General features: G+C 41.9%; 1 protein-coding gene across 1 annotated transcript; it reads right to left on the reverse strand.

Moving 5' to 3' along the window:
• Nucleotides 1–1,728: 1,728 nt before the first annotated feature.
• LOC137423924 (uncharacterized) lies at nt 1,729–11,119 on the reverse strand. The gene is made up of 5 exons (XM_068111455.2): nt 10,984–11,119; nt 7,725–7,882; nt 7,428–7,559; nt 6,116–6,259; nt 1,729–1,888 (listed from the first exon to the last, which is right to left on the reverse strand). Exons 1-5 carry the CDS (start codon nt 11,010–11,012, stop codon nt 1,884–1,886), a joined length of 468 nt encoding a protein of 155 aa, XP_067967556.2. The 5' UTR covers nt 11,013–11,119; the 3' UTR covers nt 1,729–1,883.
• Nucleotides 11,120–16,473: the final 5,354 nt, after the last annotated feature.

The following is a 16,473-nucleotide window of genomic DNA, read 5'->3' on the forward strand; positions in this document are numbered from 1 at the left end:
GAAGGGGGAATTTAGGAGGGGAAGGGTGAGTTTGGATTTTAGAAAGTGTTGGACGATTAATGGAAAACGAACATTGATTGCAAAATGAGTTTCTTGTGATTTTCAAGTCAGATTATTTTTAGATTTTTGAATTTTTTTTGAATTTTGAGAAATGATGATGATGTTGATGAGAGTGTACTTCTATGTGTACAATTCCTCCTCCCTATGGATATTTAAAGCATCTATCAATGTATATAATCAATGTATTGAAATGGACATGGGAAAGAATGGATACACAACATTTGTTTTCATTCCTAATTAATATAGAGACTAGGGCATGCCCGTACTATATATATGCCCGTACTATATATCTATCTAAAATTATATCCCCCCCCCTCTATTTACATGAAATGGTTTGGTCCATTCGCAACGCCAAAGCGAACGGCGAACGGCTTGCGAGTACAGTGACAATCCCCCCCCCTCTATTTACATGAAATGGTTTCGTCCATTCGCAACGACCACAGAACCCCCCCCTCTATTTACATGGAATGGTTTGGTCCATTCGCAACGCCGGCACACGCGATCGTTCGCTGCTCTCTGATTGGTTGAATCGTTTTTTGGACATAGCTCGGTAAGTAATTGTCCGATTAATATGAAACCTTGAAAAGGCACATCTTCGGGTCCCCAGCAATATACCTGGCAAGTTAAAAGTATATCGGACCCGTGGTTGTCGAGAAACAGCGGTCACAGACAGACAAACGTACAAACGTACAAACGTACAGAGATTACTGGAATTATAGATAGATACCTGTCCACATGTGGACCTCATGTAACAAATGGTGTTAATTTACCTTTTAGGGCCACATGTTACATATGGTTCTCCTATCTCCTTCACCACAATTTCCTCTTTATCCTCATCATCATTTCATTATAGTACCCTGAGGTTCCATACACTGTCAGGGAATGTGGAGCAGGACACGCCATGGAGGGCGGTGCAGATAAGTGAGGGGTGCCTCACCAGAAAAGATTTCACCTGAAGAGCCTCAGGGAGTTCAGTGTATTTGAGTGATGATAAGAGAGATCAGTAACTTGAATGAATTCCACCCATCTCAGCCTCATCGATCTGATGACGATACACCCAGAGAGTCTGTGGGACTGGATGTAGCGGGGCAGGCCACAGTTCGGCATTACATGGAAACGAGTATGAGGTCACATCACCTCTCAACCAAATATGGTTTTTAATTATTCCCCTGTGGTTTTACCTTTCCCATTTCTCACTGTTATCCCTTACCTGCATTCCGATATGTGGCCACGGTGGAGGTACAGTAGTTATTTGTTCACCCAATTGGTACGAGTTCTGTATCTTGTTTGGTTATATGGTGCTGTCTGCTGCCCATATTCATGAGACGATGTTCTTCAGGCAACATTCAAGGCTGATGTGCATCACCATGAGCTGATAGTATGAGATTAAAAACGGGTGTCGTTCATTTATTGGGCCTTGAACACCAAACGTATACAAGTCATATCTTCAAATGATCTGATTATCTTTTGTAATAAAACATTATGTTGGGTGTGGTGTTTGTAACCTTGTTCAGAAATCTTATACAGAATGTCATTTTACCCTGTTACCTTGTTTTATCATCGTTTCCTTCATTGTTATCATATTCTTTAGATATCTCTAAACACGAGATTTCTTGTTCTTTTATTTTAAAAAAAATACAATTTGTTTCAGACAAACTTTTTTCAATCACGGTTTATTGATTAAGAAAGCAAATACATTTAAGCAGAAAGCAAAATCCTTGGGAAAATGCAGAGCAGAAAGTAATTTATTTTGAAAGATAAATGTTTGAACATTTTCTTGAAGAAATTAACTCTTCATCTTTGTTTTGGTTTTGGAATCCGTCTCAACCTGAAAAATAACACAAGTTCACTCTCAGGTCAGTGGGAAGATAAAAAACATGGGTTATTAATTCACTCAATTAAAGTAGGACCGAATCAATCAATCAATAAATTTATTAAATAGCACTTTGAATTTCAAACAAAATCGATGTGTTTGTTTAAGAAAGCAGAAGATGTGATGATGAAGAAAGAAACAAGACCTTAAACATATAACAAAATGACAACGTTTTTCTCCATGTACAGAATCTACATTAGAATCAAATGTGATTCACACCCGGACTTCATACATGAAATGGAAGATCAGTCATGTGGATTTGATATTATTATATTACATGTTTGGTATTTTTTTGTATACAGAATCGAGGCTCGTGAAGGAGCTAACATTTATTTCACAAACAAATCAAACAGACAAACAAAATATATAAAAAGAGGGAGCGGTAGACAAGGTGGGGAGAGAAGGGGAAGCACACAAACACAACATTATGTAGCAGGGACATCGGGAGATGTGTGGGAGGGAGAGGGCCTGGGGGGAGGCAGGATAGGTATAAAACGCAAGGACACCAAGGACTTCCAGGAAAGAAGACAAAAGTCACCTCAAAAAAGTGGATTTGGGGTAAAATTAGCGGGGGTAGAAAAGATCAACGTTTTGGATTGGGGAAGATAAGAGATGGTGGTGAACAGTCGTTTTAAAGACCTGGAGGGAGGAGTGGGATTGAAGAGAGTGAGGGAGTTTGTTCCAGAGGCGAGAGAAAAGAGGAGTGAAGGTGAGCAGAGAGTCTTGATTTTGACAGTTTAACCATAAGAGGGTTGCAGGCAGATCTTGTGCGACCTGCAGGAATATTTGGGGGACAGAGCCCAGAGAGAGCTGGGGGAGCAAGGCCGGAGAGGAGTCGGTAGAAGACGGAAAGAGCACCAACCTGCCTGCGGTGAGTAAGTGAAAGGCCCTCGGAGATAGCGTCATCGCGGGAGATTCCAATGATTCTGAACGGTTTGGTTTCAACAGCGTGAAGAAGAGCTAGGTGTGAGGCAGGAGCACCAGCCCAGAGGGGAGAGCAGTATTCCATTGAGCTGTGGATGAAAGCCTTGTATGTGGTGAGGAGCTCAGGTGTGCCAAGGAAGGACTTCGCACGACGGAGGATGCCCAGTCGGTGACTGGCTTTGGAGGCCAGCTTGGAAATGTGGTTTTCCCAGGAAAGATCATGGCAGATAGTGAGACCCAAAAGCTTGAGTGACAGAACTTCTTGGAGAGGATTATTCAGAAAGTAGATGGGAGGGTTGTCCAGTCGGTCTTTTCGGAGAGACATCGTAAGAGTGTGAGATTTGTCAGGATTGAAAGACATGTTCCACTTGTTTGCCCAGTCTGTGATTTTGTCCAGGTCTGCATAGAGTGAGGAGGCTGCAGACTGCCGATCTGAGGGATGAGGAATGGAGCGGCAGAGAGTGGAGTCATCAGCAAAGAGATAGAGAGGATTTTCAAGAGAGTCAGAGAGATCATTGATGAAGACCAGAAAAAGCACAGGGCCCAGAACACTGCCTTCGGGAACTCCAGCCTGAACAGGAAGAGGAGATGAGAGAAACCCATTCAGGGCCATACGTTGACTACGACGAGAGAGGAAGTCCGCTAGCCATGCGTGGATGCGTGGTATGACAACCACGCATGGTATGCATGGTATGACAACTGAAGACGAGATGGGATAAATCTGTGCATGAGAGAGAGCAATTTACTTTGGAAGAATTCCCAGGATGAGTTGATGTCAGAGGCGGTAGAGATGGGAGACCAGTCCAGATGATTGATGGCTGCTTGAAGACCGTGCCAGTTGGCCTGAGTGAAATACCAGACTCGTCGCCGCTGAGGAGGCTCTCTGAGAATGGTCAGAGAGATGTGCACCTTAACAAGCACATGATCAGATGAGCTGATCGGAGCAAAGAAGAGCAGCAGACATTTTCAGGGAAGTTAGTCATAACCAAGTCCAGAAGAGAAGATGCTCCATTGACTGAGATCCGGGTCGGGAAATTGACAGATTGTGTCAGTCCCATTGAGTACAGAAGTCCTTTGCTGAGGAGCCATGGCTGGTGAGAGAGGTACCCACACCCAGCCAACTGGCATGGTGACAATTGAAATCACCACATATGAGGAAGAGAGGGTTGGGATGGGTAGATAGAAGTTGGTCCATATTATCAGACAGCGAGATGTAGGTGGAGTCATCACTGTTTGGTGGACGGTACAACACACATCTGAACAAAAGGTGGGAACGAAGGGGAAGCCGTAGCCAATGGTATTCCTGGGGGTGAGGTGGAGAGAGTGCAGTGCAGGGCGAGTGAGGAAGAGAGTTTTTTATAAAGATAGCAACCCCACCTCCAGGACGAGGCTCAGGTCTATCATACCGGAGGAGGGAGTAACCTGGGAGAGATACCAAGGAATCAGAGACATCATGAAGGAGGAAAGTTTCTGTTAAGCAGATCACCTCTGGTTTGTCAGAAGCAACCTGTATGGAGAGATCAGTCAAGCTTGAGCGAAGGCCCCAGATGTTTGAGGTCCATACCGTTAATGAAGAGGAAGGGGGAGCATCGGATACAGAACAGGGGGTGGGGGAGCTAGGGTAAGATGTTGAAGAGGAGGAAGTGGTAGGGAGAGCTGCTGAAGGTGTGTCAGCGATTTCAGAATGGCTTGGAGAAAGGGAAGAATGGGGCGGACAAAAGGTTTGATGGTGATTGGGTGATGCACATTGAGGTGTTATTTGAAGAGGGGGAAGAGCGAGGCAGAAGGTTGGGGGAGATGAAGGTGAAAGTTGGAAGGGGGAAGAAGCGGGGAGGACGATTTGAGGAGGAGGGGTGAGAAGGGAGTCTAGGAGGGGAGGAGCGTGGGAGAGTCTCGGAGGGGAGGGGTGTGCGGGGAGTTTAGGAGGGAAGGGGCAAGGGGGGGCATTTGAAAGGGATGGGTGATGGGGAAGATTTGGAGGGGAGGGGCAAGGGGGAAGATTTGAAAGAGATGGGTGATGGGGATGATTTGGAGGGGAGGGGCAAGGGGGAAGATTTGAAAGAGATGGGTGATGGGGATGATTTGGAGGGGAGGAACAAGGGGGTAGATTTGGGGGGGAGGGGTGATGTGGAAGTTTTGGAGGGGAGGGGTGATGGGGAAGTTTTGGAGGGAAGGGGTGATTGGGAAGATTTTGAGGGGAGGGGCAAGGGGGAAGATTTGAAAGGGATGGGTGATGGGGAAGATTTGGAGGGGAGGGGCAAGGGGGAAGATTTGAAAGAGATTGGTGATGGGGAATATTTGGAGGGGAGGGGCGAGGGGGGTAGATTCGGAGGGGAGGGGTGATGGGGAAGTTTTGGAGGGGAGGGGTGATGGGGAAGTTTTGGAGGGAAGGGGTGATGGGGAAGATTTGGAGGGGAGGGGTGAGATTGGATTTTAGAAAGTGTACGATTAATGGGAAACGAACATTTATTGCAAAATGAGTTTCTTGAGACCTTCGAGTCAAAAATACGTTTGAGGACGCTGAAGGAGGGATGGAGTGCAGGAGAGTTTCGGGAATGTAGAAAAGAGGAACTGTAAGAGATGGAATTTTTTTTTTGGAATGAATAGATTTGGTGAGTAAGTCGAAAGCATCCTTTTATAGATGAAGAAGAAAAAGGTGTTATAATATACGACAGAATACAGTACTTCAGGGGAAAGTTTAAACATTTTTAAATTGAGCAGTGAAAACTATCTGGGGAAATGGAAAATGGAAATGGGGGTGAAACACGTGATAGAAGAACGAACGAACAAATAAGAACAACGAATAAACTAATAAGAACAACGAATAAGAACAGAGAAGGGAAAAAAATTTTTTTTTTTTTTTTTTTTGAGTTGAGATTTTAAACAAGGAAGTATGGGGTGAAAGGCTGGGACAAAAACAGAGAACGAAAGTAATTGCAGCACAATCGACAGACCGCTGAGAGAAAAACAAAGCCTCAAGGTCCGACACTGTAGCCTACTAGGCCTCAAAATACGCGACACGAATTAACCGACGATTTTGTATACATGTATGAAAAATTAACATCGAGAATCTTACTAAAGACACACTATAGGTACACACACCGAAATATAGATACAGTTTCGACAAAAACACAATTGTGAAAAATTACTTAACGTCGAAAGCGTGAGCGCATGGACAGCTTCGAAAAGACGTGAACTCGCCGACAAAGATCTCGCGAGATCTCCCTCTTGAGATCTTGGTATAAACCTTTCACGAACCTTCCAAGTAGATAGGGTTCATGCAGATGCGTCCACAAAAACTTGAACAACATTTCTGTCTGCCTTTGCATTCAAAATCATGGGAACACAGATTATGGTGACAGAAACCAATTTTAGTGGCAACAGGACACTTTCCCGGTTTTTCTGAAAAGGTAAACACACAGTCATAGTGGTCAAATATATCACAACAATAATAATAAACATAGGGGCAATACCCCTGGCGCTCACCTGATATAATAAACAGTATAACGCACTGACTAAAGGTATTTTAAACCAATGTCAATGGTTTCTAGAAGACAGGGCAGGATGAAGAATCATACTAAGATAATCATAAGACTTTAAACAAACAAACAAAAAAATACCTATTTTGGGGGGCAACCCTCTCCTTCCACCAACCCCGTATGCATTCTCAGACCCCAATTTTTCTCATACCTTGATCAAACATTGGTACATCATGGGTGATTATGGTTGTGGTCAAGTTTTATCGAAATTATGTGTGTAGTTTCTGAGAAAAAAGCAAATACAGTACCTATTTTGGGGGGAAAACCTTCCCTGTAGACCCCCAAAGGGGCAGATTTATTTTTATGCCGTGAACAAAAACAGCACGGGTGGTGGAGGTTATGGTCAAGTTTCATAGAAATCGTGTGTGTAGTTTCTGAGAAGAAAGCAAATACCTATTTTGGGGGGTTAAACCTGGACGCATTTTGACCACCGTAAACCCGCTTCGAATTAGATTTTCTTTAGTGCCGTGAACAAACTTCGGTACATCACGGGTGATGAAGGTTGTGGTCAGGTTTCATCGAAATAGTGTTTGTAGCTTGAGAGAAAAAAGCGAATTCCTATTTTGGGGGGTCAAACCTCGATCCACTTTGACCCCGGTAGACGCCCTTAGACCCCGATTTTTTTTTAATGCCGTGAACAAACTTTAGTCACAACACAACAAATATCATTTGTGCCAAATTTGGTCGCAATCTCATCAGCAGTTTCGGAGGATTCGTTTCAAGTGTTTACGGACGGACGACGCGCCATCATATAAGCTCCCCTGAAATTCGGTCCAGGTGAGATAAAAGTCCGTTGTTGAACCGATCATGGGATGAGTATGCCATAAACTGTTGGTTTAAAAGGGGATTAACAACCTCTAATACCAACGATCTATAACTAAAAAAAATAATATCGGGGCAATGCCCCGGACTCACTTGGTAGAACCAGAGAACCAATGGTACAAGATGGCCCTCAAAATATGTCATGGCTAATACCTCCCCTTAACTACTTTCCAGGTGAGCTAAAAACACAAAATATTATGACAGCTCACCTGGTAACCAACATTCTTTGCCACATCGACGGGGACAGCAGATCCTATCACGGCCACAGTCTGAGTCCTCCTTACAATGATCAATTATGTCGATGCATTTGTGGTTCTCCTTCGGAGGGCAAAACTTTTCAACTGCCAGAGAAACGGAAAAAACATTATGAAGAAAACAATGAAACAAAGAATCAATTCATAAAATAAAGTACACAAAACGTATTATTGAAGTATTCCTGAAACGGTGCAAATGTCTACTTTACATCAAAAGTTGTCGAAGTTGTGAGATGTTTACCAATCACTCACCGACTCCATGTGTGAATTCCACAACTGAGATGCCGATGATGAGATAGACTGCCAGGGAGAGCTTCATGATCTTCAGATGAAGGAGACGGAGGTAGTGCACACCTTGAATCGAGTCTGGTGTGTATATCGTGCTTTGGTCGGTGTACTCGTATTTATAACTGTCAGAGATGTAAGGTGGGAGGAGGTGGATAATTAGGGTGAAGTGAAGATCCCATTGAAAAACTCCATGATATTATCATTATAATTGCTCTAACCCGTCTTGATGTCCATCTGAGATTATAAAGGACACTCTAACATTTAAATATTCATTATTATTAATTAATTATTAATAGACATTATTAATATTATGAAACATTATTCATTAAATTAAACATTCAATTAAATTAAACATTCAATTAAAACATTGAACCAAACATTAAAATTCCTGAAAAGCTTCCCCTTTGTCCAGGGAAAAGCTTCCCCCTTTGTCCTAGCTATCGCTTGCCAAGTGTTCGTTATCATCCGTTTACTTGGTGCGACTGCTTGTGCAACGTGGCGAGCACTCCACAGGTTTATTACCCCGTGCGCCCAAAAAGTGGGGTAAGCAAGTAGTTAATGTCTGCCCATCTGTCTTATCAGTTTATTTTTGTGGAATAATTATTGAAATTGAATGTAATATTTTGAACATGAATCGCAAGCCAAGTTTCTCATTCTAACATACTTTGTCTCTGCATTCATTGCGATCCCAGATGCACAGAGGGGAATGAGATAATATTTTTTACTCTGCCTGCCTGGCAGTCAAACTAAATCTAAAATCATTCCAAACAGGAAACTTACTGTTTTCAACGAAGTTATAAAGGACACAAACACCAGGCACGGATAACTAATGTAATGTGTTAGATAGGGTGATGTAATTAGACATTTGGTAAACGCGGTAAAACCTGGAATTTTTGTTTTGGTTTTTGCATAAAAGATCGAGGCTCGTGTAAGAGCTCAAATTAATCACACACAAAAAAAACAAACACATAAAACATATAATAAAGGGAGCGGGAGACAAGATGGGGAGAGAGGGAAGCACACAAGTACAACAGCAGATAACAGGGACATCGGGAGATCTGTGGAAGGGAGAGGGCTTGGGGGGAGGCGGCATGGGAAGAGAGAGGGGGGGGGTGGGAGAGGTATAAAACACATGGACACTTCCAGGGAAGAAGTCGGTATTTCAAAAAAGTGCATCTGGGGTGAATTAACGGAGGTGGAAAAGATCAAGGTTTTGGATGGGGGAAGATAAGAGATGGTGGTGAACAGCTGCTTTAAAGACCTGGAGGGTGGAGTGGGATTGAAGAGAGTGAGGGAGTTTGTTCCAGAGGCGGGAGAAAAGAGGAATGAAGGAGTGAAGGTGAGCAGAGAGTCTTGATTTTGGCAGTTTCACCATAAGAGGGTTGTGGCGGATCTTGTGCGACCTGTAGAAATATTTGGGGGACAGAACAAAGGGGGAGCTGGGGGAGCAAGGCCGGAGAGGAGTCGGTAGAAGACAGAAAGACCACCAACCTGTCGGCAGTGAGTGAGTGAAAGGCCCTCGGAGTTAGCTTCATCGTGGGAGATTCCAATAATTCTGAACGCTGTGGTTTTAACAGCGTGAAGACGAGCGAGGTGTGAGGCAGGAGCACCAGCCCAGAGGGGAGAGCAGTATTCCATTGAGCTGCGGATGAAAGCCTTGTATGTGGTGAGGAGCTCAGGTGTGCCAAGGAAGGACTTCGCACGACGGAGGATGCCCAGTCGGCGACTGGCTTTGGAGGCCAGATTTGAAATGTGGTTTTCCCAGGAAAGATCATGGCAGATAGTGAGACCCAAAATATTTAGTGACAGAACCTCTTGGAGAGGATTGTTCAGAAAGTAGATGGGAGGGTTGTCCAGTCAGTCTTTATTAATTGACTTAATTGTCTTTATCAATTAATTGATTTATATGTCTTTAAAAATCTATTTAAACCTTTATTACCTTCGCAAAAGCGGAAGGTTATGTTTTGATCGCTGTGTATTTATTTGTATGTCTGTGTGTGTGTGTGTATGTTATTCGCATAACTCAAAAAGTATTCAACCGAATTGCATGAAATTTGGTGGGATGATTGGTTATTATACGGGACACATTTGATTAGATTTTGGGAGCAATCGGGTCAAAGGTCAAGGTCAAGGTCACGAAAAGGTCAAAATCGTATTTTTATTTGTCATAACTCGGTCAATTCTTATCCGATTTGCATGAAATCAGCACCAAACTGTTCACTGTTCTGTTCCCTACACTCCCATGCCAAGTACAGAACAGTAGCTGCGGCGAAGGTATGCGCTCTACCGAGTGCCCGTTCTAGTTTAAATTGGAATATATGCTTGAACATTGTGGAACACAAATCGCCTTCATAATAGTTCCAGTAATCTCCAGTTTTTCAGTGCTTGGATGTGTTTTCTAGGTTGATGTATGTAATAGGTAGGAGCTGTCGTGCACACTGCACAGCCCCTGGAAAGTGGGTATGGCATGTGAGAGGATGCAGTGTCGGAGTGAAGAAGAGGCTGCCAATATGGCCATGTGTGATGCTGAGTGACACTGCATTACACGTTGATCAATAAAGTCTCCATATCCTAAACTGTGAGTCAACGTCATCTTATTACGATGTATAAGAGTGATGTACAAGACTGCTTCAGTTGCGCTAAACATACGGATTTTTTAATCGATCTTTAAAATCATTATTTTGTTAAAATTGAAGTATATACTTAAAAACTGTGTGGGGGTATCGTGTTCTATGAACTCTCCAGATTGGTACTGGAACACACCCCAGGTGTAAGGCAATCTTACAAGATGGACAACAGGGAGTGAAACGTATAAGTGAATCAATCGTGCCAGGTTACACCATCTGCAGCAGGGGTCAGTCAACCACTTCCACTGTTGCGCATGTACAGGCAAAAATCATAACTCTTCACCCTAACTTCCCCCCTCCCCCTTGCAGGGGTTAAGGGGAGTTTTTACCAATAACCTGAATCTGGTTAGTTCCAACATGTATGCAAAATTTGGTGCAGATCGGCCCAGCCCTGTTTTTTTTCTATGATGTTCAGACGTACGCAAATTCACATACAGAGAAGAGCCTTGTTTGATAGAGTCGGATGGGTGATAATCTCTCCAGAAAGAGAGCACAAAACGTCTGCATCAAGAGTTTTGTTGAAAATGTAGTTTCTAAATGTGGAACCATACTCTCAGCATCAACACATATCCAAAATGAATAAAGAGAGGAAATACCAGAGGTGTGTTCCTGTTGCAAGCAGCATGCCATCACTTGTCAACCCATCAGTCGGTATCAATTGCTTTGCAGGTTGCTCGCATTGCTGCTCAGCAAACGGAGCAGGATATTAAGAGAGGTGCTTCATTATGTTCGTAAAAATGGCCGCCACACTCGGATTATAGACGATACAATGACAAATTGAATGTTCAGAGGCATACCCCTGTCCCCTATTATGTACACCCATGAAATATACTATAAAAAATGGGGGTAGACGCACTGTTGTCTCGAAGCGGACTAGTTAACCCTTCACAGCCCTTTTTGTTCTGTGAAGAGACAATTTTTACATTTGTCTTGTTTCAATCCAAGGGTCTGGTTATTCTGCTTTTGTTTTATTTGTGTAGCCCCCACCTCAAGTGGCCTTCTGGCTTTGTGGTGGGCGATTCCTATAAAAAAAAGTAAACGGAAAAACATGTTTTAGGGCTACACACTTTAATTCTTTTTTTAAAAGTTTGAAACGTTTTTTTTTCATTATAACTTTTTATTTTATTTATTTTGATAGATGAAAATGCACCAGAAAAGAGGACCGTGGGCCAAATTTCAGCTCTCTAGGACGAATGGAACCTAGAAAACGAACGGCTCAAAGATTTGAAACGGGACAAACAAAGTTCAGATGAAGTTAAATAAAAGTGTGAAAAAAAACAAAAAAACAATTATTGCTTCTCTTTCTGTAGAAAATGTTACACTACGTAGTCATGTCTCTAGATTAACTCTGAGGACATGGGGTTTTGCAATCTTGTGTGTGTGTGTGTGTGTGTGTGTGTGTGTGTGTGTGTGTGTGTGTGTGTGTGTGTGTCCGTCCGTCCGTCCGTCCGTCCAAGCCATAACCTTTTTTGGACCATTTGAGTTTTGTCATCACAGTTTCACCAAACAAAGCTTTATGATAATAATACGGTGAAGGCAAGTTAATAATTTTCTCAAAAGGTGAAAGGTCAGCGTCACATAAAATTGTCAATTTTCATCCAATTGACCTGAAATTTAAATTTACCATTTGAGTTTTGTCATCAGATTTTCAACAAAGCTTTATTATGATAATATGGAGAAAGTAAATTGATAATTTGATCAAAAGCAGGGAAATTGGCCTTAAAATGCCTGTTATTGTTGTTGTTGATCAAAAGGTCAAAGGCCAGCATCACATAAAATCATCCATTTTCATCTGATTGACCTGAAATTTTAAGAATTTGCATATCGGATCACTGAATTGTTTCACTAATCAAAAGGTAGGCATCGATTGTTGTTGTTTTTCTTCGATCAAAACGTCAAAGGTCAAGGTTGCATAAAATCGTCAATTTTCATCCAATTGACCTGAAATTTTAGGAATCTGCATATTGGCTCACGGAATTGGTTCACCAATCAAAAGCTAGAAGCTGATTTTTTTTTAAATATCAAAAGGTCAAAGGTCAAGGTTGCATAAAATCATCAATTTTCATTTTGTATTTTTAAAAACGCTTTTCTTTAATTTGAGCGCACGGAGGAAGAAGAAGACATCTGAATACAAACGGACACGGACGGGCTTTGAATTTTCACATGTTTTTTAGTTATGTATTGTTTTACCATCTGTTGCACCATGACCATGTCTATTAATTACATACTATTGGAAACCTTTAAGACACTTTAGACACCTTTAAGAGTTTACCTTCTTCCGACCCTATTTGACCTTTATAGTCCCCTTGAGAGTATAAAAAAATGAAATGTTTTTGTAAAATGTTGAAACAGGTTTTTGAGACAATATTGGGAAATTTTGCTTGTCTAATGTTCCCTCTGATCGCACAGCTCATCCGGTTTGGAACCACGTTGAAATCCCATTTGCTTTCTGAATTTGTACATTATGTACTAATTAGCAGGTACCCGCAGTAATTTTGCGTAATTCATAATGTGACTTCGACAATATTATGGAAAGAACAGTCAAATATCATGTAAATTTAATATTGCCCAGTCATGCGCTCTCTCCAAAGATGTTGCTTAAATGCACATAAAGTCAAAAGTCATCTTCACTGTATGGAAGTTTTCTTTTGGCAGTGTTTGGTAAACCTCTGCTTCAATTGTAATCAAAACGTACCTTTATTTACTCAAAACATACCTTTATTTCATGATAGCACATGCGTTATTCAGTCTTCAAATGTACAACGGAGGCCTGGATCCGCCGAGGGCTGCAAGTAAGAAACCAAGTCCTGTGATGTTGTCCATGTCACAAACTGTTCAGTGAGGACGTGGCATTCCTGTGTCCAGTTTCATGGTCCAGTGAAGTACAAATGGGCCAGGGGCGATTTTTGACCTCCGATAATGAAACAGGTTAATAGACTCTCTTTCACAATGAATATTAAGATAAATATCAGGTTACATTCCAGCTCCATCAATGATGATGAGCACTTGTTTTTGGATCTTCAGATGCATCAGGAGTCCGAAGCAGTTTCTTGGATAATCCTGGTGGCTCGCCCAGACTCGACTATAATAATTCAGGATTTGTATATTATTTAGGGTGCCGGTGATAACTAGACTACTCTTTTCAAACGACACCGTGCGATCTTTAATGTCCACCAACTAATGCTGGCAAATGGGACACCCAATTTAACGCCCACCGAGGGACGGCAAACCCATTGATGATTCACCCTGCCTGTGAAACACTGGGATGACAGTTTATAGCTGGGCCGGGATTCAAACCCAGGCTAGACAGGAGGAGAGGGAAGTGTGCGACATCTTGGGTATCCTGCCAGTCTAATGAAAATTCACTCACAGCGCGACACTTGGCAAAACAGAACAAAATAAAATGGCACTCAGTACAGCATCCTTTTGTCCTCAAAAATAATTAGTGGTTGAATTCAGTGACCTGATATGCAAATCGTCTTCGAAGTTTAAGTTAATCGGTTTAAAATTGACAATTTTAGAAATCTGGCCTATGTTAACCTTTTGGCCTTTGTTATCCTAAAAAATAGTAGGTGGTTGGTTGTTCAGGTAGCTGCTATGAAAACCCTTTTCAAATTTCAAGTCAATTGGATGAAAATTGAGGATATTAGAAATTTGAAAAAAGTGGTTGACCTTTGGCCGATGTTGATCTTTTGGCCGACCCTGATCTAAAAAATAGTTGGTGGTTGAATTCAGTTCGCCGATATGTAAATCCGATTCAAATTTCAAGTCAATCGGATGAAAGTTGAGGATTTTTGAAATTTGAAAAAATGTGGTTGACCTTTGGCCTAAGTTGACCTTTTGACCTTTTGACATGAAAAATATATATATAAGAATTTGTCGGACCCACGAACTCTACCATTTGCTGAAGTTTCGTGAAGATCGGTTAAAAACTGTAACCTGTAGGCAAGTGTAAATGTGTAGACAGACAAACTCACAAACACACAAACACACACACAAACACAAAAACCGGAGTAATCAACATAATTGCAAAAAAAAAAAATTCTGCCAAGTAATGAAGAGGACGAAGGAGGAGGAAAAATAATCAGTGAGATAAGTGTTTTTCTTAAAGACAACATACAGTGCATTCAGAAAGTATTCAGACCCCTTCACTTTTTTCACATTTTGTTTTATGTTGCAGCCTTATGCTGAAATCGTTTAAATTCATTTTTTCCCTCATCAATCTGCACTCAATACCCCATAATGACACAGAGAAAACAGGATTTTAGAAAGTTTTGCAAATTTATTAAAAAGAAAAAAACTGAAATATAACATTCTTCTCCGAAAGTTGTTTTTCTCCGAAAACTTCTTCTTCTCCGAAACCGCTGAAGAGATTGTGACCAAATTTGGCACAAATTATATTTGTTGGGTTGTGACTAAAGGTTGTTCACGGCATTTAAAAAAAATCAGGGTCTAAGGGGGTTTACCGGGGTCAAAGTGGATCCAGGTTTGACCCCCCAAAATAGGTTTTGCTTTTTCCTCTGAAACTGCAAACACTATTTCGATGAAACCTGACCACAACCTTCATCACCTGTGAGGTACCGAAGTTTGTTCACGGCATGAAGAAAATCGAAGTCTGAGTGGGTCTACAGGGGGGTCAAAGGTGGTCCAGGTTTGACCACCCAAAATAGGTATTTGCTTCATTCTCAGAACCTACACACATGATTTCGATGAAACTTTACCACAACCTCAATCACGTGTGCTGTAACAATGTTTGTTCAAGGCATTAGAAAAATTGGGGTCTGAGGAGGTATATGGGGTGAGGTGGAGTGGGTGAGGGTTGCCCCCCAAAATAGGTATTTTTTTTTCTTTGTTTTAAAGTCTTATGATTATTTCAGTATGAATCTGTATGCTGCTCTGTCTTCTATCAATCATTGAAATTGGTTTAAAATATCTTTAGTCAGTGCAGTGGCTTGCCGCTACAGTGCGAGCGAGACCTGTTTCACGCCAACGTGCGCTCTTCGCGCCCAACGTCACCAGCTCCACGGATGACTTTTGCAGACCCTGACGAGATCCCACCCATGATCGGAGCTAAGTGCCACAATTAAATTACACCCCATTATTTTCCAGTTCTTTTATTCGCCATTTGTCTGTGTTATAAGTCTGGTGTGAAGGATCCTGTAGGAATTTAGTTTTACTGTCGCGTTTTTCTTGTTATCGGCATCCGTTTTAATAAACCTGTTTATTTTTGTACATTTTAAATCCGCCTTGGTTTGAGTTACTTTTTGCAGGGTGAAGACTGCCTGGCGGGATCACTCAGGTATGCTTCAGCCTCTCTACACCTTTCTTTCCCCGCATATATAAAATACGCATTTGGGCAATGCCTCCGAGTTAAAGCTGGCTATTGGCTATCTGTGATTCCCCTGGCAGTTTTGGAAAAGAAGTTGCAAGTGTTTACGGACTGACGGACTGATGACGTGATAACGCAGATGCTCCCCTGAACTTCGTTCCAGGTGAGCTAATAATAATATAATAAATATAATCATAACACTGCAATGCCTTTGCCATGACTGCAAAGCTACTGGATTGAAGCGGTGCATGGTTGGTTCATTGTTGACTCTAAACATATAGAATACACCAGTGACTCAATGCAATCTCTTCACTTCCATGGTGACAGACAGCTTAGAGACTTAGAGGACTTCAAAATAATTAAATACTTACATTATTTGCTGACTGTTGTCCCCACCCAGGTCATTTTTGGGGAAAAATGCCAGAGGCATTGAAAAGGGCCCTTTATATGGTATGTGCCATGTGGCAAACTATAGAAAAGGGACATCCGTAGCTTGTAGAAAATGGCAAACAAAAGAAAAGAAGGGACATTGAAATAATATCTTGTGCATGCTGGACTGCCCTTGTGTTCTTAGGATGAACCAAGTAATGCTCTAGAAATGTTCATATAAAGGGATTAGTGTCCTGACATTCTACGTCACCCTGTGTGGCTCCATACACTGTCCCGGGGAATGTGGAGTGGCACAAGCCATGGAGGCATATACAAATAGGTTTGGGCATGAAGGTTTGCTTAGTTGAACAGGAAAACAAACAGGCTT

This window comes from Myxine glutinosa, chromosome 3 (assembly GCF_964187855.1).
Source record: "Myxine glutinosa chromosome 3, kmMyxGlut1.1, whole genome shotgun sequence".
In the NCBI taxonomy this organism is placed as follows: domain Eukaryota; kingdom Metazoa; phylum Chordata; class Myxini; order Myxiniformes; family Myxinidae; genus Myxine; species Myxine glutinosa.